Source organism: Dreissena polymorpha, chromosome 8, assembly GCF_020536995.1.
Source record: "Dreissena polymorpha isolate Duluth1 chromosome 8, UMN_Dpol_1.0, whole genome shotgun sequence".
In the NCBI taxonomy this organism is placed as follows: Eukaryota; Metazoa; Mollusca; class Bivalvia; order Myida; family Dreissenidae; genus Dreissena; species Dreissena polymorpha.
The window spans coordinates 73,042,938-73,065,618 of NC_068362.1; the positions used below are offsets into that span (position 1 = coordinate 73,042,938).

Here is a 22,681-nt window from a genome sequence, read left to right on the forward strand (position 1 = left end):
CCCCATATATATATATATATATATATATATATATATATATATATATATATATATATATATATATATGGGGAACATAATAAAACCAGTTCACCCTGCGAGAAGCTCACAGTCTGTTCAGGTTTTATGCTATTTGCTGCTCATCAGTATCTAAGGGTTGGAAATATAGCCTTTAAAGGGATCTTTTCACGCTTTGGTAAATTGACAAAATTGAAAAAAGTTGTTTCAGATTCGCAAATTTTCGTTTTAGTTATGATATTTGTGAGGAAACAGTAATACTGAACATTTACCATGGTCTAATATAGCCATTATATGCATCTTTTGACGATTTTAAAACCTAAAAATTATAAAGCGTTGCAACGCGAAACGATTGAATAATTTGGAGAGTTCTGTTTTTGTCGTTAAATTTTGTGAAACTACGAAGATTGCTTATATAAGGTATAAAATACGTCCAGTATGTGTACTCGCGGAATAGCTCAGTAGGCTAAGGCGTTTTTACTTCAGGACTCTGGCAGGACTCCAGGGGTCACTGGTTCGAAACCTGGACCGTGCAATGTTCTTTTCCTTTTTTAAATTTTATTCTTGATTTTTTACTGGAGCTGTTACGATCCAATGCTTACATTTATCGATATAAAGCATTTAATGAATAAGTTAAAAAATGCCAAAATCTGTGAAAAGGCCCCTTTAAAATGTGAATCTAGTAAGTACGGTCTTTAATTCAATTTAACTTTCTGAGGGACTACAAATGTGTCAAAATACGTATCTAAGTGGTTAAGGGTTAATCTTTAGAAACTGAGCATTATAACCTGATAGAAAAAGTATGTATGAGTTCCGGGATAACAGAGTTTTGCATATTATTATCATTACAACATGATTGTCCGTCACCAAACAGCAAAATATTTGCATAATTTCGGCTATTCCAGATTTTATATTAATAATAACATAAAAGACCTTAAGCAAATCAAAAACTGCACAATTTAAGAAATTTGCACACTTGGCATTAAATGCCAAACCAATGATTTAAAAATGCAATGAATGTAAAGATAATGTCAATTTTGTCTTTGGGTTATGAGTTTTTCCAAGCCATAGGCTGCAGTTTGTTATGATCCGCTTCAAGTCAAAGTGCCTTATTTGAACAATAACCCTTTGTTCAAGTTTGACAATTTCAGACACGGCAAAAGTCTGATAAGACCGGCATGAGACAGAAACAGAGATTTATTGGCTGATTGAGTAAGTTTATGTACACAAAAACATAATATCTGTAATTTATCTCTTTTTGTATGAGAATTTACACAATATCAAAACTATATTAACATGACATCAAATAATAACCTGCACTTGGTGTCCTGCTTGCCAAACATAGCCCGTATCAGATCCAAGTTCATGCATGACCTCGCTATCTCTACAGCTGCCAGTGTATAGCAGGTACCAGCTGGGAAACCAGAAAAGTTAGTTACTTGATGACAAATGAAAACATAAAGGTTAGATTCTTTATTTAATATGAATAAAAAAAGTATCGTATTTGATGAACTGTAAAAAGAGAGTTGGTAAGTACTTGATGAATCTTGAAAACAGAAAAGTTAGTTACTTGATGAACTTCAAAACAGAAAATGAAAGTTCTTGATAAACTGTGAACACAACAAAAGTTAGGTACACTACTTTTGCCACTTCTCTCTAATGAGATATTTTTTCCAAATAAGTTTCAAGTAAATATTTTAAATCTTTTGAAAATACGGAAAAAAACAACATTTTTTTACATTAATTGTCTGACAGGTTCACAACTTAAGTGTTAAAAAACAACAACTCTTGTTGGACCCAAAACATTTTAGAAATTGATGTAATTTGTTTTCACTTCAACTATGAAATTCTTATTTTCAAGAATAAGGAATCTACAAATAGCGTCATGTGACACTATGTGTTCAATTAAGACCCCTACCTCCACATGTGGCCAGTTCAAAGTCATGCATTTGAAGGAAGGCACTGCTATGAGCCATGAGGGCCAACTCAACTTGCTCCATGCTACATTGTGCACCCATAGCAGTGGTCACATTGTGGCCACATATAATGGAGTTGTACACTGACCTGAAAATGGTCAGTTAATAATCATATGTACAAGAAATATATCCTTTACATTTTGTTATGTACAAATGTAATATGCTCATCTTACTATTAACATATAGTATTACAAGAAAGTAGGGTTGACCAATGCGACTTCAGATAGTAAGGTAACTTCCAATTAAACCATTTTTAGGTCAAATTCAATCATGATTTTGAGTTATTTTATTGATTGCAACGTATTTATAAACAATATTGTCTATATACATCTCTCTTAAGTTAGGGCATAAAAAAACACTTGATCTATCTTTGTTTCTGCTAACTGGTTACAATTGACAAAAGGCTATGGGATATTAAAACAAACCTAACGAAGTCAATGTTCAAAACACAAAGTAAACAGTAAAACATTTTTAACCACAAATAACTGTCAAACATTTTTGTCTTAGCATTTGGAATATATAAACCTGCTATCAAACAACTCAAGTTTTAAGGTCTATAAATAAACATGTCTTTACAAAGAAGTTAAATACTCCCCTGAGTCAGAAAAACTTACCAGCACTTGTTGAAATCATTGTCTTCTGCAGCATGATAAAGGTACGATGTCATGTCACATGACCGCAATGTGGCATATGCCAGAGCACCGTAGTTCTCACGTGCACAGAGGTCGGAATTAGCAGGAGTGTTAGATCCTGTAAGAGAGACACACGCAGAAGTAAGATAAGTCCGCACAAGCTAATCTAGGATGACACTTTACACACATGCATTTCACCCCTTTTTCACAGAGCACTACCCAAACAAATTGTTATAGCTATTGAGAGTATTCACCTACAAATTTGGGTTAGTACTAAATTGAAATTTACACATTTAGAAAATATATTGAAAGTGTTTTACATGTTTATTTAAACAACAATTAGGCTACATGACTATTAACATTCGTATACTTGATTTCAATCTTACTTTAAAATATTAAACCAATTCAAATAAAAGTTCATATATTGCAAGTTAACATATATTGAATGTTACCATATTTTGTAAGTTACTATGTATTGCAAGTTACCATATATTACAAGTTAGCATATATTGCAAGTTAGCAAATATTGCAAGTTAGCATTTATTGCAAGTTAGCATATATTGCAAGTTAGCATATATTGCAAGTTAGCATATATCGCAATTTAGCATATATCGCAAGTTACCATATATTGCAAGTTACCATATATTGCAAGTTACTATATATTGCAAGTTACCATACATTGCAAGTTACCATACATTGCAAGTTACCATATATTGCAAGTTACCATGTATTGCAAGTTACCATGCATTGCAAGTTACCATATATTGCAAGTTAACATATATTGCAAGTTAACATATATTGCAAGTTAACATATATAGCAAGTTAACATATATAGCAAGTTACCATATATTGCAAGTTAACGGATATGAGGCCAGACTGTGATTTAAACTCATGATCAACAGATTGACCTACTATGACTATTGTTGGTTTGTTATTCAAATTGTTTGCTGTTTTCAATCGTATTTCATTTATATCAAGCTACTCTAAAAAGAACTTAGTACACATACTGTTGCCAGACAAGTACCCCCCTTAATCAGAGATACTGTAATAATTGACAGAGAAATAATTTTATAACCAGTCTCCACAAATTCCTCAGTTTTAGTAAAATTTCTATCAAACAAGCTTACTGTGCTCAGTAAAACAAACTATACTGGTAGTTGTAAGTCCCAATACTGCAGTATCAAGCCTTGACATCCAACCTACCATTACATCTGTCCATGCGTGGGTCCCAGCGCAAGGCAACTTCTGCCGGTACCTGGCTCGAGTCACATGATGTTTGAGCACCGTACAGCGACATGTGCAGAGCAAGGAGGCGTTTAGGAAGTGAGTTGAAGTCCTGGATCTTGGTCCGGCATGTTTCGGTGTTGTCAATGGAGACGTTACGTAGTAGCCTGATCAGACAGTCTTGCATCTGACCAAAGGCACTGAAGACCAGAGGAAAAAATGTCTTGGTAACCAATTTTCAATAACTTAACATTAAATGACACATTTATTACAGACAAAGAAATACATCAATTGTGTACAGTGATTTACTGTCACAGATTAACTAAAACAATTTAAAGAAACTGTGCATGTTTTATAATAAATTCCTTGAACAACTATTTGAATTAAAAAAATGCAAAAATTAATGTTTTGATAGGGATAAATTTGTTTTGTTTTCAGACAATTTGTTTTTAAATGACATAAAACAGACAAAATCAAATATTGTGTGTGTTTTCGTTAATCAGAAACTTTCAGAACCTTAATTAAATTGGGATCTAACTTATTTTGGACAGTATCTAATTTGCTTTAAATGGGGAACCCATTTTACTTAAAAGTAAAAAAAAAATTGTTGATTATGAATTTACTCTCCCGAGTTTTTACTTAAGTTTTTTTAAGGAGAATGGCTCATGACAAGAGCTCAAAAATAAATGGGTCCTGCTCTGTAAAAAGGGGGTTTAATGCATGTGCCTAAGCTGTTGTCCCATTCTGCACAAGCCATTCTGGTACCACACTTTCCGCTTTTATTGATTTTTTCCTTTAACCCTTTCCCACTTAGAAGCAAAGTGAAAATTGCTATGTGCAAACAGCATAAAACTAGGTTTTATGATGTTTGCTGCTCACCAGTATCTTAGGTTCGGAAATGAGGCCTTTAACACTTGAATCTAGTAAGAAAAGTATTTACTTAAATTTTTCTTTCTAACGTACTACAAATGCGTGAAAATATGTATCTAAGTGGAAAATGTTTAAAGGAATACTTTTCTTGATGAAAATCCAGTTAAGGCGGAAAGTGTCGTCCCTGATTAGCCTGTGCAGTCTGCACAGGCTAATCAGGGACCACACTATATGCACATGCATTAAATCCCCTTTTTTACAGAGCGAGGCTCAAATGTAACCTTTTTTGCCTATTAATTTTTTAATAAAGTTTAATAAGAATAACACTTGTGAAATTACTATCTTCACAATATGAAGAAGACACCATGATCAACACCAATGCTGTTAGGTCAATAAAAAATCCTCACAAACTGGGAGATTGTTAACCACAAACCATAAAACCTATAATATTGCAAAAAAAAAAGACACAAGAAATCAAACTAAATAAAGCTTGCCAAGAAAAATGGTCCCCTACCAGTGAAACTCAACCATTGTCATTAAAAAAAAATATTATAATTTTATTTGTTGCCATAGCAACCAGAATTCTTGACGAAGGAACAAAATACGTGCATAATCTCCATATTGCCATCTATCCATGTTTCAAGTTTCATGAAAAAATATGAAGAACTTTTAAAGTTATCGCAGGATCCAGAAAAGTGTGACGGGCAGACTGACTAACTGACTGACTGACTGACTGACTGACTGACGCACAGAGCTCAAACCATAAGTCCCCTCCGGTTTCACTGGTAGGGGACAACAAAAAAGACAGCTTCTTACCCACAGACAGCGTCCGTAGCCAAGGGAGGAGCCAATGAAGCATTTAATAGCATGGTAATACACTTGGTGGCATTATCGTACATCTTCATGAGAGGGTAGAGGCATGCTTCACTCTGCTGGGACTGCCAATCTGTTGAGATACACAGCCTTCATTGTGGAAAAGAAGTCATGAAGAAAAGTTTGGTTAAAGGGACTTAACCCTTCACCACTTAGATACACATTTTTACACATTTGTTGTTCCTTAGAAAGTTAATATAATTAAAGACCCTTCTAACTGTATTCAAGTTTTGATGGCTTCATTTCCTACCCTAAAATACTGATGAGCAGCAAACAGCATAAAACCTGAACAGACTGCGAGTAACTCGCAGGCTGTTCTGGTTTCATGCTGTTTGCATATAGCCATTTTCACTTTGCTTTTGAGTGGGAAAGGGTTAATTTAAGATTTGTGTAAATGTTTGAAAAAGTTAAAGAACAAATCAGGGATCAAATAAGTGTCACGTATTACATAGACTGAAAATACATTTTTGTTAATCAGTAATCATCATTTAAAATTAATACAATTATAAAGTGACACAAACGCAAAACAATTTAACAGTTTATGTGCTTCTTTGTGACAATACGTGGATTGCTTATATAAAGTTTTAAATACTTAACATAATGTAAAAGCCCGGTTGAGTTGCTGTGGCAATAGCTGTCCAATCAGTGGTTTGAGTCAAGGTCGTGTCAACCTTATTCCTTTATTGATTTTGTTCTTAAATTCTATTCTTGCGTTTTACTGCAGCTCTTCAGTACTTGTGTGTAAATGTATCAATTTGAAGCATTTAATGACTAACTTCTAACTAAAAATCTGTGAACAAATCTGTTTGCCTGATTCCAGGTAAAATCAGTCTTACTAAAGGAATTTGTCCAGGGGTCTAAAGTCTCCACATGTGTAATTACTTATAACAAAGATTTCGTTGCTGGAAAAATAAATTAGTAATTTTCTTAAGATTTTTTACAATGAAGTTAACCTGCCATTGGTTATTAATGACAATTGTACACAAAGGGTATGCATTCCAGCTTTCACAGAGACAGAAAGTATTTTAAAGAATTCTATTAAATACATTTTCAATTGGAGGTGTTATTTTTAAGTTAAAATAACATGTGCTTAGTTCTCATTGGAGGCATGCAAATTATGTTGTAATTATTTTTATTTTCAGAATTACTAAAATCAGTAAGAAATAAGAAAATGTAATCCATACCATACGTCATACCAAAGAAATCACATATATACACTGTTATTTAATTCACTATTAAATAATGTACCAAAATCATGACACATACTTATTTTGTATTCAAACACATTTCCAGTCGTGTTATTTCAGTACTTGTAACATACCATCACATTCCTCTTTGAGCTTCATCAATTCTCCAAAAGTGTTTTTATCATATGCTGAAGTGATCTCCCTTCTTTTGCATGCCACGCCAAACATGGATTCACCAGTTGTCTCAATACATGCTGTCATTATGTCATAGCCACTGCAAGAAGATTGGAAAATGAATGTGGTTGTTTTGAGAATTCCTTACTTTTATTTTACAATAGGTTTGTTAGATAAAAACCTGTGTGCACAGAGACAAAACCAAGATACCACCAGAAGACAATTGTGCAATTTAAAAACAAGAACACCAAAACCAAGTTTGGTGAAAAGGAAAAAATGCAGATATCAAATTTTGGGGAAAAAAATACAACGTTCTATTATTTTTTTGTTAATTTATTGTCATTTGAATACTAATTATTACATTATTATTTTATTTGTCTAATAATAATAATAATAGTAATGATAATAATGAATTGAAAATTTTAAAATGATTGAATTTCCAAAGGTAATTTGGGCCATCAAAAACACTATCATAGAAACATCTAGGCCTTGACAATACATTGGAGATCTTTAAAGTTTTCAGTTCATATAGGTGATACAAGTTGTCATCCAAGAGATGATTTTGACTCAAGGGGCATGATTTGAACAAATGTAAAATCAGAACACTCTACCATGGTACAGGCTTAATACCAAAACTCTTGGCCTTGCACTTTCAGTGGAGGTTTTCAAATATATAGAGAATACATGTTTGGTGCCGAGATGGAGAAAGTTTATCCGGTGAGGCTTAGAAAAAGAAAATAGGGCAAGCTTAAGCGAGCCCTATTTTTCTTTTTCGGGCCGAACTGGATAAACTTTTTCCATCTCGGCACCAACCATGTATTCGATTTATCCTGCTTCATGTCAGTGACACATTTCATCGAAGACAAATTGATTAATTGACATAACAATATAATTATTCTTGTCAGACCTCCTACATTCCTGACGACTGGATAACTACCGATTGTTTCACGTAAAAAATAGTTCTACATTAAACTGTTCATTTTAATACTTTCCCATTGAAGATATGAGAAGAAATAAAAACGATTCGAGAATGTAATAGAGCCATAGTAAGAAGGAAAACGGTCTTCCATGTTAGGAATTGTAATGAAGCCTATATTTCTTGGTAAAAAATTAAAACAAAACGCAGCAGAAAAACAAAAACTTAATTTATTTACCTTAATTACAACTTTAATCCATTGCTTATAACAATACATTTAAAAAGATCCATTTTCTATTCTTCCATCCCTTTGTCAAAATCCTTTTCTGTTTTTCCAGCTCTTTTATCGATATGTATTTTAAACCACACTATTTTTTGATAATGTTTGTATCGAATGCTAACCATTCTGACCCGTTACCCAATTTACGAAATCGCAATCATGTCGTAGCGAATTATTTTATTCCTATCGAAGTTAACACTTATGAATGACAAACACACAATCCGAAATATGATTATGATTCGTTCAATGCTTTAAAATATTGAAAAAAACTTGTAAAACCACCACGTCAAAATGGTTGTCCCTAAAATCCTGAGAGAAACTAGATAGGGTCTAGTATGTTTTATCTGAAAAATGACGTCACACTAGATACGTCATAAATTGCGTAATCAAGTAAATGAAAATGATAAATATGGAAAGCTGGGTCGGTTATATATGTTAAAGAACAAAAAAGGATGGTATAAAATATAACGATAACCTTCATGATGCGTCCCAATAAATTTCAAAGGTCAAATATTAGAACATGTCAGTCGGCGCGTAGTAATACATACTTACGGTTAGATCACGGTCACGTGATATACTGCCAGATATCAACTAGTTTATCCGACCCTGCTTTATTTTGTCAATGTTTGCAACAGAGGCAGGATAATTCTTTATAAACACATAAAGTAACCCTCTGGACAGGGCTAATTTTGAAATTTGTTTCCGGGGATTTAATAATAAGTATGAATGTTGACATACAGGCAATGGTTGTTGATATAGAGGCTGCTAGCATTCAGTGAACATATGCGGTCCTCCATCCTGCTACCGTTGCAGTATACTTGAGCCATGTGGTTCACATAGACTGGGGAGGAGCAGGTATTTGTTGCCAGGTTGGACATGTTCATCAGGAACTGGTCTGGAACGCAGATTAAATATGCACAAATATGTGAGCCTTAGTCTGGGAAAACTGGGAATAATTCTTGAGTGTAAAGTGTCATCCCAAATAAGCCTGTGCAGTGAGCACGTACAGGGTAATCTGGGATGAAACTTTCTGCCTAAACTTTTTTTTTGGAACAAACAAATGTAAATTACTGTTGATGCAAAAAGTATCCTTTACATCTACACATCAAGCTATTTTAAGTTTCAATAAAATTGCTTGAGCGATGTGGTAGAAGTAAACTACACAAACATTTTATGTGGACAAAATGACCAACCTACCACCTCCAAAAATGAGTTCAAATTGGAGGGATATAACATTCAACTAAAGATTAATATATAATTATACCTCCAGTGCAATTGCTCAAAGGCACATCCTTGTTGAAGTACACAGTCAGGGGGTCGGATTCAATCAGCTCGAGGTATTTTTCAACGGTACAGATTGGCGTGTCTCTAAGACCTTTCAGAGCTATACACATCAAATACTTGCGGAAAGACTCTTGTAGCCTGGAATCATTTCTGGAATAGAAATAATGCATTGAATTAAGTGAACTATTATATTCATATTTTTTAACTACTTATTAAATGTCACTTAGGCGCACCTTAGGAAAATGCATGTTAATCTTAAAATATATTAAAGGTTACTTTTTATAATATATACATGTATACACTAACAGTTATACATAAATCATAATATGCAGTGAAAATGATATTTATTTGATAATTTAACCCTTTGACCTGATCATGCAGACCCTGACTGACCACAGACATCACGATATCCTGATCATGCAGACCCTGACTGACAACGGACATCACGTATCCTGATCATGCAGACCCTGACTGACCACGAACATCATGGTATCCTGATCATGCAGACCCTGACTGAACGGACATCACGTATCCTGATCATGCAGACCCTGACTGACAACAGACATCACGGTATCCTGATCATGCAGACCCTGACTGACAACGGACATCACGTATCCTGATCATGCAGACCCTGACTGACCAAGGACATCACGGTATCCTGATCATGTTTACCGTGACTGACCACAGACATCATGGTATCCTGATCATGCAGACCCTGACTGACCACAGACATCACAGTATCCTGATCATGCAGAACCTGACTGACCACGGACATCACAGTATCCTGATCATGCAGACCATGACTGACCACAGACATCACGGTATCCTGTTCATGCACACCCTGACTGACCACAGACATCATGGTATCCTGATCATGCAGACCCTGCCTGACCACGGACATCACAGTATCCTGATCATGCAGACCCTGACTGACCACGGACATCACGGTATTCTGATCATGCAGATCCTGACTGACCTAAGACATCATCGCATTCTGATCATGCAGACCATGACTGATCACGGACATAACGGTATCCTGATCAGGCAGACCCTGACTGACCACAGACATCATGGTATCCTGGTCATGCTGACCCTGACTGACCACGGACATCACGGTATCCTTAAAGCTAAACGTGAACACTATGTTTCATCAGTTGGTAATACTTACAAACAAGAGGTGCTGGTAGAAGTATAGAGATATGATAAGCTTTCCCTGTGTTGTCTCAATAGGTCATCTTCACACTGCCACCTTGCATCCCGCATGTAGAAGTAATAGCTGCACACCGGCAGACGACCTGGCGATAATAAAGACACAATATATACATACCACTAGAAGTGTTAATGACACTAAAGAGCCCACTACACATGTTTGCCACTCAGGCAAATCCATCAGTCAGTTATAGAGGACTTACTTCCATTAAAAATCATATTTATATATAATAAGTATTTAAAAACAAAAGAAGAAAAAGTGCAATAATACTCCTATAACTTATACAAATAGATCATTTGCAATTGCCTCTCCCAGAAATTACCATGAAGGTCTAGCAAAAACCATAGCATTATTTTTAAACTACATAACCAATCCTACACCCTAAAAAAATATTAGCAATGTTGTATTCAAATTAACAAATTATCCATTTCATCCTATTAAAAATTCAAAACAGACGTCTGCTTAAGCGCTCAATTTGTTGCAGTCAAGTCACATAACATACCAAATTCTTTTAATGTCAAACATATTATTGGAGTTTACCTGATGTAACAAAAATGCACATAACCTGGCCCTTAACTTGCAAATTTTAAATATTGATGGCACCTTTCAATTGGAAATATTATGCCAAATTTAAAATTGTTTAACATAAAAAAATGACATTTTGTCATTAACGTTGTTTTTTTGACGATCATCCCATGCTTATTAGCTGTCAATCACTTTGTTTTTGGTAGTCGTATCCATGGATCCCGTGAACCACGATATTAGTTGCAATTAAATATATATATAATGTAATAAATCAGCCTGAGCACTGATTGCCTGATACGACTACCAAGAAGAAAGTGATTGACAGCTTGCATCATGTTAGTTCAAAGCAAATTCACTAGAGAATGTTGTTAAAGGTGACAAGCGAAAAGACCTTTGATGTAGGGCAAGTGGAGTTATTGTAATATATGAATACTTATAAAGCAATATATTGTTTATGAGAATTTAGTATAGAATCTCAATATAATGGTTGTGCTATTTCAATGAACTTCCAATGTTACGTGAAATTCTGAAGTTCAAAGTTAATTAAGTTGTGTCATTTGTAAATAGAAATTTTCATATATTGAAACTTAAATTGAATAAAAAAGGTACACTTCAGACCCTAAATCAGTGAATATACAAAAGTTGCCTACCATAGCAACTGCCACTGAAAATGTAGTTGTCCTTTGGGAATTCTGGCAGGTACTCTTGTATGGCTTGTGATATTGTGAACTCTTCTGCAACACAGTCCCCTCCCTCTTCTCTCAGGGCAATGGTAATGCAATCAAAGATCTGGGCATAGAGCCTGTAAGTTATAAAAAAACCTTCCATCAGGGCAATGGTAATGCAATCAAAGATCTGGGCATAGAGCCTGTAAGTTAGAACATCTTCCCTCAGGCCAATGGTAATGCAATCAAAGATCTGGGCATAGAGCCTGTAAGTTAGAAAATCTTCCATCAGGGCAATGGTAACGCAATCAAAGATCTTAGCATAGAGCCTGTAAGTTAGAACATATTCCCTCAGGGCAATGGTAACGCAATCAAAGATCCGGGCATAGAGCCTGTAAGTTAGAACATCTGCCCTCAGAGCAATGGTAATGCAATCTAAGATCTGGGCATAGAGTCTGTAAGTTAGAATATCTTCCCTCAGGCCAATGGTAATGCAATCAAAGATCTGGGAATAGAGCTTGTAAGTTAGAACATATTCCCTCAGGGCAATGGTAATGCAATCAAAGATCTGGGCATAGAGCCTGTACGTTAGAACATCTTCCATCAGGGCAATGGTAATGCAATCAAAGATCTGGGCATAGAGCCTGTAAGTTAGAACATCTTCCCTCAGGCCAATGGTAATGCAATCAAAGATCTGGGAATAGAGCTTGTAAGTTAGAACATCTTCCATCAGGGCAATGGTAATGCAATCAAAGATCTGGGCATAGAGCCTGTAAGTTAGAACATCTTCCCTCAGGCCAATGGTAATGCAATCAAAGATCTGGGAATAGAGCCTGTAAGTTAGAACATCTTCCCTCAGGCCAATGGTAATGCAATCAAAGATCTGGGCATAGAGCCTGTACGTTAGAACATCTTCCCTCAGGCCAATGGTAATGCAATCAAAGATCTGGGAATAGAGCTTGTAAGTTAGAACATCTTCCATCAGGGCAATGGCAATGCAATCAAAGATCTGGGCATAGAGCCTGTACGTTAGAACATCTTCCCTCAGGGCAATGGTAATGCAATCAAAGATCTGGGCATAGAGCCTGTACGTTAGAACATCTTCCATCAGGGCAATGGTAATGCAATCAAAGATCTGGGCATAGAGCCTGTAAGTTAGAACATCTTCCATCAGGGCAATGGTAACGCAATCAAAGATCTGGGCATAGAGCCTGTAAGTTAGAACATCTTCCATCAGGGCAATGGTAATGCAATCAAAGATCTGGGCATAGAGCATGTAAGTTAGAACATCTTCCCTCAGGGCAATGGTAATGCAATCAAAGATCTGGGCATAGAGTCTGTAAGTTAGAACATCATACCTCAGGGCAATGGTAACGCAATCAAAGATCTGGGAATAGAGCCTGTAAGTTAGAACATCTGCCCTCTGGCCAATGGTAACGCAATCAAAGATCTGGGCATAGAGCCTGTTAGTTAGAACATCATACCTCAGGGCAATGGTAACGCAATCAAAGATCTGGTTATAGAACCTGTAAGTTAGAACATCTTCCCTCAGTGCTATAGCAAGTCAATCAAAGATCTGGGCATAGAGCCTGTAGGTTAGAATATCTTCCCTCGGGTCAATGGTAATGCAATCAAAGATCTGGGCATAGAGCCTGTAAGTTAGAACATCTTCCATCAGGTCAATGGTAATGCAATCAAAGACCTGGGCATAGAGCCTGTAAGTTAGACAATTTTCCCTCAGGGCAATAGCAATTCAATCAAAGATCTGGGCATAGAGCCTGTAAGTTAGAACATTTTCCCTCAGGGCAATGGTAATGCAATCAAAGATCTGGGCATAGAGCCTGTAAAATAGAACATCTTCCCTCAGGGCAATGGTAACTCAATCAAAGATCTGGGCATAGAGCCTGTAAGTTAGAACATCTTCCCTCAGGGCAATAGCAAGTCAATCAAAGATCTGGGCAGAGAGCTTGTTAGAACATCTTCCCTCAGGGCAATGGTAACTCAATCAAAGACCTGGGCATAGAGCCTGTAAGTTAGAACATCTTCCCTCAGGGCAATGGTAATGCAATCAAAGATCTGGGAATAGAGCCTGTAAGTTAGAACATCTTCCCTCAGGGCAATGGTAATGCAATCAAAGATCTGGGCATAGAGCCTGTAAGTTAGAACATCTTCCATCTGGAAAATGGTAACACAATCAAAGATCTGGGCATAGAGCCTTTAAGTTTGAAAAATAGGCTTTTGTAAAAAGTATACCTATGAACTGAAATACTGAATTCTGGAGAGTTTTTACATATTTCTGTAACCAGTATTTTCATCTGACGAAAAAAACTGGAATGCCGAGCATATTTCTCATTTAGCCTTCAATCAAAACACACAGTATTATCGATCTAGATTAGTTTAAACCTTTTTATTATCAAGCTCAATTGCATAGTTAGCCAAAGGCTTTTTGGAAACATTCTCTCTTCCATTCCCTGGGACTTAGAACCAGTACTTGGAGTCTACTGGTTAAATCTAAAGAATGCTCCCACAGTGGTGATTGAACCCGTGACCTCACGATCACTAGGTAGATACCATATCCACTACACCACTGCGACCTAGATTAAGTACGTTGTTTAGATATTACAGGATCAAGATTCTGACGAACAGACAGACAGACCAAATGAACAACCCCTGCAAGATTGAATTGTGTACATTGAAAAGTAAAGGAGAATGTCTGTTGACAAGTTTGTGTCAAAAGACAGATTGACAGACGTCCACAGTGATTTGAGTATACCCTCTTAACTACGTATTACGGGTTATTATAAACAGATCAACCCTTTCATGCACAGAAACAAAGTGAAAATGTCTATAATCAACCATAATAAAAACAAAACCTGGGAGTAACTTGCAGGCTGTTCAGGTTTTATGCTGCTCATCAGTATCAGGGTTGAAAAATTGAAACATCGAACCATTAAGAAGGTCTTAAATTTTATATGATTTTGTATGAGATGACCAATGGGTCAAAACAATTTTTTTTTAAATAAAATTCATTTTAATAATTAAATACTTACCTGCTATCCCTAGCTATACCTTTTCAAAGGGTTTAGCTACTCCAGAAATCTTCAAGTGCCGGAATTTGGCCACCTCTCCTACTGAAACGATCAGGTTAAGCAAAGTACAATGTAACCTAACCGGAAATCAAGAAACGTAACTCATCTTACTTTTCAAATTAATTAAGAAAATATAAAACGATGAGCGGGGTTGGGAGGTGGGACTTACCGATAGCAGGTAAGTATTTAATTATTAAAATGAATTTTATTTTTTTTAAATTGTTTTAATATCATAAATACAAACCTGCTATCCCTAGCTGATTTTGTAGCTATGGTGGGAGGTTCTTGTATATTTTCCCATCACAGCAAACAAACCTATTATCAGGTTTCTCAGCTAGAGATATTCGCAATGTGTCCTCATACAATATTCGTTAGTACAATATTGTACTTAGTTTCTGGATAGAACGAGTACATTACGCCATGGAAGAAACTACTGTTTGAGCAACCACAAGAGGACCCAATCTATATAAATTGTCCTGATGACACTCAAAAGAACTAAGATAGAATGAGGAAAAGGTGGTCGGATTCCTCCAAAAAGCAGCTTGAAGTACTTCAGAAAGTGGAACATTATTAATATACGCCCACGAAGCCGAAAGAGCTCTTAATTCATGCGGTCTAATGTTAAAGATGGATAAATCCCTAGATGACAGAGAAGAGTAAGCCTTCCTAATGGTCGAGACTACCCAGCGAGAAATAGAAGCCGCAGATACATCCCCCCCCCTTTTAACAGAATGAAAAGTCTCTTACGAGAACCTCGAATAGACTTTACTCTTTTGGGATAGAATTTTAACGCCCTGACTGGGCAAAGAAATCTATCATCATCTTCATATCCACAAGTATTAGAAAGACTTGGAATTTTGAATGGTTTAGAAGCCATAGAGGGGAGTTGATTTTTAGCAAGAAATCCTGGCTGATATAACAAAGTTACAGATCTATCTGAGGAATCGAAACGAAGATGACCATCCTCAATAGAAAGAGCATGAATTTCACTCCTCCTTTTGGCTGAAGCCATAGTAAGAAGAAAAACTGTCTTCCAAGTTAATAACTGTAAAGAAGCTTGCTCTAGAGGTTCGTATGGAGCCTTAGTAAGAGAATCAAGAACACAAACCCAATCCCATTTAGGTGCAAGTGTACGAGAAACAGGACGCTTAAGTTCCATAGCTCGAATAAGTTCAGAAATTGCTGGATCAGCACATACTTTTGTAAAAGCCAAAGTATGCAAAATCATAGATCTGTATCCTTTGATGGAGCTAAGAGAAAGTTTCTTATCATCGAAAAGATAGATAAGAAAATCAGCTACACGTCTTGCAGAGGGATTGAGGGGATAAATTTTCCCTCGAATACACCAATTAGGGAAGATTTTCCAGCGAGCATCATAGACTGCTCTGGTGGACTTCCTCCTTGCCAAAGCAACGAGGGTTGAAGCCCTGACAGAAAATCGTTTCTTCTGCAGAGATCGCCTGATAATGGCCAAACGTGTAAGTGGAACATTGCTGGATATGCATGTAGTCTGCCTCTTTGAGACAGAAGATCTGGCCTGTAAGGAAGATAATCGTACAGGAGACTGAGAAGATCGTTGAACCAAGCTCTCCTGGGCCACCAAGGAGCAATCAGGAGTATGCGACATGCACTCACCCTGATTTTCTCTAATATTTGGGGAATCAGAATGGGTGGGGAATAGGCGTAGGCGTCCAGTTGATCCCAATCGAACGAAAGCGCGTCTACTGCCCACGCTGCTGGATCGTACACTGGACTCACATACAGTGGAAGCCTGTGGTTGTGTCTGGTCGCAAATAGGTCGACCAGAGGATAGCTGAAAATGAGAAAGATCTGATTGGTCACTTCTTGATGAAGTGTCCACTCTGATGGTAGTAACTGATGTTTGCGAGACAACCCATCCGCCAGGGCGTTGAGGCGACCTGGGATATATTTGGCCAGAAGCGATATATTGAGAGTCTTGCACAGAACAAGTAATTCCTTGGTTTCCAGATACAGGGAGTGAGAATGTGTTCCCCCCTGTGCCTGTATGTAAGTCACAACTGACGTATTGTCTGTTGACACCATCACACAAGTCTCGAAGGTGTGACTGGAAATGAGATACTGCTAGATAAACTGCTCGCATTTCCAGATTGTTGATGCGTAGTTGAGACTCCTGATGAGACCACGACCCTGAAACTATCAGACTGAGTGGTTCCAGATGAGCACCCCACCCTTCCTTGCTCGCATCCGTAATTAGGAATAAAAAAGGTTGCTGAGGGACAAGGGGTACTCCTGCTAACAGATTGTCCTCGTCTAGCCACCACTGAAGATGAGGTACTAATTCTGGACAAATTGGAATCTTTGTAAACAGATTGTCCGGAGACCATTTCCAACAAGCTGAGAGGAAATATTGAAGAGGACGCAGAAACAGACGTCCCAACTGCACAAAGTCTGCTACTGAGCTCAGGATAGCGTTGAGAGAGGAATTCTTGAGCTGTTAAAAGATTGGAACAAAACCCATTTGACTTTCAGCAGAAGGTCTGATATACGTTGACGTGAAACTCTGTCCTGATTGACGTGAGTCAAAAAATTCATTCCCACGAACGTGAAATCTTGAGAAGGAATGAGATCTGACTTGTCCGCATTTAGAAGGAGTCCTAAGGATAGGAGTTCTTTCCAAGAGAATTCTATGTGATGTAAAAGCAATTAACGATTGAGCTGGTGTAACAACCAATCGTCAAAATATTGGAGTAGAAGGATACCCTGCACTCGGAGGTGTGCTCCGACCGCAGCCATTAGCTTGGTAAAGACTAGTGGAGCCGTTGCCAATCGGAATGGCATCACTCGGAACTGGTAGACCTGGCCTTGAAAGGCGAATCGCAAGTACTTCTGGAAATTGAGATGTATAGGAACATGGAAGTATGCATCTTCCAAGTCCAAGGACACTCCCCAATGCAGGGGTTTTATGGAGTTCCGTATGAAGGACGGAGTCTCCATCTTGAAAGTTGGTTTGAGTAGATACATGTTGAAAGCTTTTAAGTCTATCACTGGTCTCCAGGAACCATTTTTCTTTTGAACAAGAAAAAGACGACTGTAAATCCTGGAGAATATGGATCTTGTACCCTTTCTACCGCCTGTTTTTCCAGAAGAACACAAATGGACTCTGGAATATGAGGATGCGGAGATACCAGTTCTATGGGAACGCGTGAAAGAGGAGGTCTGTCCTCAAATTGAAAAGTCAGACCCTGTGTAACAAGATAATGAACCCATTTGTCCGAAGTTATCTGAAGCCAACGATTTGAAAAATGTAGAAGTCTGGCTCCCACTGGTATTTCCGGCATTGGCGGAGATGGTGGTAGAAATGTTTGGTTCCTAGGGCTGATAAGGAGGAGGCCCGCCCCTGCCGACAGGAGGTTTGGAATTCCTCTTATCTACCTGAGGTTTATTCTTTTTAGTAGGGTTCCTAAAAGAAGACCTCTGAGAAGATGTTCTGTTAATTGGGTTTGATCTGTTAGACCCTGACCGAGAATTCCAGGAAGGTTTCTTAGAGAAAAGATTAGTCCTCTTATCTTTCTTAACTATTGGACCTGGCGGTGGTCTAGAAGCCGGTCGCTTCAAGGCCACCTGTCGTTGTCTAGAGTTATTCCTTGCAAGGGAAGCATGAAGCTGATCATCCTTATCAGCTTTGAGTGCTTCTTGTATCTTCCCACCAAAAAGAAAACCTGATAAGAGAGGTGCTGTCCTGAGCGAATTCAGACCTGGCTCTAACAGAAAATCTTTGGGTAAAGACGAAAGGATAAGATCTCTACGAATCCTTAACATCTCCGACATTGAAGAAGCAGCATTATGTGAAAGGTTCAATGTCGTTCGGGATAAATGTATTAACAAATCTCTAAGTTCATCCTGAACTGAATCTTACCAATCACAAACAAGACGCAAAATAGTTGCTAGCATTAAGTCTATTTGGTTTGATAGACCTAATGCTCTTCTCTCTCTTCCTTCCCATTGTTCCAAGATGGAATAAGGAACTGAAACCGATTTTGAAGCGCTGGGTATGGTAAGGAACAGTTTATTAAAGTCAGGATCCTGAATCGGTAATTTAGAGAAATCTAAACCAGAATTTCGGATCAGATACTGGATGCTTATAGCTTCGAGTATGTTCCTGAGTTTTTGGTTCGGAGAAATCTTTAGGTACTCTCCATATTTCTCCGCGTTTAGGAATCGTGGTATTGAATGATTCCAGTGACTGAAACACAGATAAAACTGAAGCACCAATCGAAAGCCGTGTATCAACGTGGGAACTCGCCTTGGTAACACTGTTAGGATCAAATGTACGAACTTACTGCTCAGTGACCGACATGGTCGAATTAGCAGACACCTGCACCGGTCGTGAACAATACTCTTCGCCAAGAGTCCAGAACATGAGATCATATATCTGATGAATGGGTGCTAAATACTGATCAGTATCATTATCTGCATCCGAATCATGTTCACTGTCAACAACGTCCGAAGTGTGCAAAGAATCCTTAGCAATCGTGGTAGGAATTATAGGAGGATTTTCCTGAGTGAAAAGCTGATTTCCCGGTATCGAAGAATGACTATCCGCAAAGTCCACACTCTGATAATTAAAGCTGGAAATAGCCGGTGTATTATCAGAAGTGACGGGTACATAATTTCCAAAAGAATCTTGAACTCATGTGTCACGCAGAGATGGTGAAGCAGACGGGGGTTTCCGACTAGGAATAGTAGTAGATACCCTCGGTGCAGATAAAACAGCCGTTGTGGTGAGATGAACACCAGAATTGAAGGACTGTAAAATCGGATCAGTCACTGCAACATGTGTTAACATCATACTGGAAACTGGTGCATAGGGTATGGAGACATTACAATCATAAATCGGATCGTTATGTGACCGATCATCAAAGTCGGAATGACAATGCTTCAGTGAAGCTTGTCTACGACCTTTATTCCTGTGATGCAGTGATCTAGAACAGCTACGACGGCGAGAGCTAGAACAGCTACGACGGGATTAACGTCTCCTAGAGTATCGTTTCCGTGATGAACTATGATGATCATAACGATGACGTGAATGAGGACTGCTCGATGAATAAGATCTTGACCGACGTCTACGTCTACCTCTATCATCTGAACTAGTCGACGACAAAGAAGTTGAATAATCCGATGAAGAAGAACTTCTGTTTCTGATTCTTGACTGGTGACTATATAACCGGTGAACGGTGACCGGACCGGTATGACAAGTGACCGGACCGGTCAATGTTGACCGGTGACCGGTGGGTATGACCGGTGACCGGACTGGACGATGTTGACCGGTGACTGGTGTGTCTGACCGGTGACCGGACCAGTCAACATATGTTGACGGGTGACCAGTATGTCTGACCGGTGACTAGTCTGGTCAATGTTGACCGGTGACCGGTGGGTTTGACCGGTGACGGACCGGTCCCCGGTGACCGGTGAGTATGACCGGTGACCAGTGACCAGACCGGTCAATTTTGACCACTGACCGGTATGTCTGACCGGACTGGTCAATGTTGACCAGTGACCCGTGGGTTTGACCAGTGACCGGACCGGTCCCCGGTGGGTCTGACCGGTGACCTGACCGGTCAATGTTGACCGGTGACCGGTAGGTCTGACCGGTGACTGGACCAGTCCCTGGTGACCGGTCGTTGTCCGGACCGGTCCCCGGTGACCGGTCCGGTACCCGGTGATGTACCGGTCATGAAATGACAAGCGTAATCACCGGATAATGACCGTATGGTGGATGCCAATTGGTCTGGCATTGGTCGATGTCCTTGACCAATGCCATCAGGCAAAGACCGGCTGACAGTTGTCGCCATAATGTCTGATGTTGATCGACTTTACGATGGTAAAGTACGATCGCCATCCTGCCTGATACCCGGTGACTGAAGTCGCAATTGATCCTCTGACGTCTGTAAAGTCACCGGGCAAAATCCATCCGTTGATGGTATCACTAGTCGTTTCCTGCTCAAGAATGTTCTTCGACGTATTGCTTTCTCCCAAACGTCGTTGTCCCATGAACTACAAATAGAACATTTTTGTTCAACTGTACACAAAGTGCAAGATAAACAAGTGTTGTGGGTATCCCACGACGCTTTTAAATGACCACAATCGCCACGTAATTGAAAACTCATTCTAATTTCTTAACTAGAAAATAGAAAGAATTAAGGCAAGAAACAATATTTAGTGACAATTATGATGAATAACAACTGTTAAACATGTAAATAAACTGTACAAAATATAGTCAATACTTTTTTACCACCCCACGAAAAGCTAGTGCACGAGAGCACGAGCCCGTAGACAAAACCGGCAAAATCTGAAAATAACAATATTTACAACGAAATTTAAAGAGAAAAGATTTCTGATTGTAGCAGAAATGATAAAGTAAGTAATCTATCAATCATAAACCCAAAACACCACGCAAAAATGAAAGAAAAACACCAAATTCCACAGGAGCAGAAATATGGCGGTCTGTCTCGGTGTTCTCCAGAAAAGGAAGATGAGTTACGGTTTTCGATTTCCGGTTAGGTTACATTGTACTATGCTTAACCTGATCTGTTTTAGTAGGAGAGGTGGTCGAATTCCGGCACTTGAAGATTTCTGGAGTAGCTAAACCCTTTGAAAAGGTATAGCTAGGGATAGCGGGTATTTATGATATTAAAATTTGAATCTGAGTGCTAAATGGTTAAACCCCAACATGTCCCACCTGCAAGCCTGTGGGGAGAGCTTATAGTCAGGTTGAACAGTTAGAAGATGCATGTCCCCAGAATGGCGGTTGAGACACATCTGCGTCTTCTGTCGTTGGAAGCTTTGGGAGTAGCATGGATTCACGTCTTGGTGATCAATGTCTGTGAAACAAATATAATATAGTGGAAACTGCACAAGATTAAGTTTGTCACAGAAGCGACAAATACGTTTGATAGCACATGTGGTGAAATGCAATAGGTTGTAACAAGAACTCTGTTACAGTAGAACAGCAGTTCCCTACTGGTTCAATATTGGCAGAGTAAGAACAGGGTTTCCCTGAGCTTTATTTACCGAGCTTAGGTACTTTTGAGGCATGGTTGGAAAAAATTTAGTTTTCAGTTGGTTCTGTAACCATACCAACCACCATTTTGGTCTGACAAAAAACTCAGGTTAGTATGTTTACTGAAATAACGTGAATATTTCCCATATGGCCCTCAATCAACACACCACGTTTCATCAACCTATCTGAGGTAATTTTCGACCTGCAGCAGGATCCAGATTGTAGCTTGCACTTATTTCTGTAACCATAGTAAACCAAATTTTCGTCTGACAAAAAACAAATAAACATGCATATTATATGGCTTTCTTTCCACATACCAAGTGTTATCAACATGTATTCAGTACTATTTGAGTTATTGTAGGGCCCAGATATTTCTGATGGATAGACGGATTGATTTATATACATACTGAGTTTCATAAATGTAGATTAACTATATTTTGACTTACTGGTATTGCAGAATCCTGAATTTTCAGACAAATCAAGGATGGACAGACAGACAACAAAAAGTGAAAAAATGTTCAGATTCCTGCTAAGGCCCTTTTTTACATACTATGTTTTATCAATCTAGCTTGTGTACTTTTTGAGTGATTGCAAGACCCAGATTCAGACAGACACATGGACGCAAAGATGGACCATGGGAAAACCTTATTTTCCCTCAGATTGCACAGGTAGGGTACTAACAATCTGATGGTAATAAGATTGGTCTTGAAACTAAAAGT

At 38.2% G+C, this 22,681-nt stretch overlaps 1 protein-coding gene across 1 annotated transcript in view; it reads right to left on the reverse strand.

Annotated features, from left to right (window-relative positions):
* The window catches only part of LOC127840633 (uncharacterized), a 317,893-nt gene that overhangs the window by 248,725 nt on the left and 46,487 nt on the right, over positions 1-22,681 (reverse strand). Inside the window, exons 33-43 of the mRNA XM_052369044.1 lie at positions 21,642-21,783; positions 11,817-11,968; positions 10,600-10,726; positions 9,412-9,581; positions 8,886-9,042; positions 6,912-7,051; positions 5,534-5,663; positions 3,827-4,047; positions 2,606-2,741; positions 1,934-2,079; positions 1,330-1,429 (exon numbers count right to left, since the gene is read on the reverse strand). Of these exons, the coding sequence (XP_052225004.1) occupies positions 1,330-1,429; positions 1,934-2,079; positions 2,606-2,741; positions 3,827-4,047; positions 5,534-5,663; positions 6,912-7,051; positions 8,886-9,042; positions 9,412-9,581; positions 10,600-10,726; positions 11,817-11,968; positions 21,642-21,783 (1,621 nt within the window). The remainder of the gene's footprint in view (positions 1-1,329; positions 1,430-1,933; positions 2,080-2,605; positions 2,742-3,826; positions 4,048-5,533; positions 5,664-6,911; positions 7,052-8,885; positions 9,043-9,411; positions 9,582-10,599; positions 10,727-11,816; positions 11,969-21,641; positions 21,784-22,681) is intronic.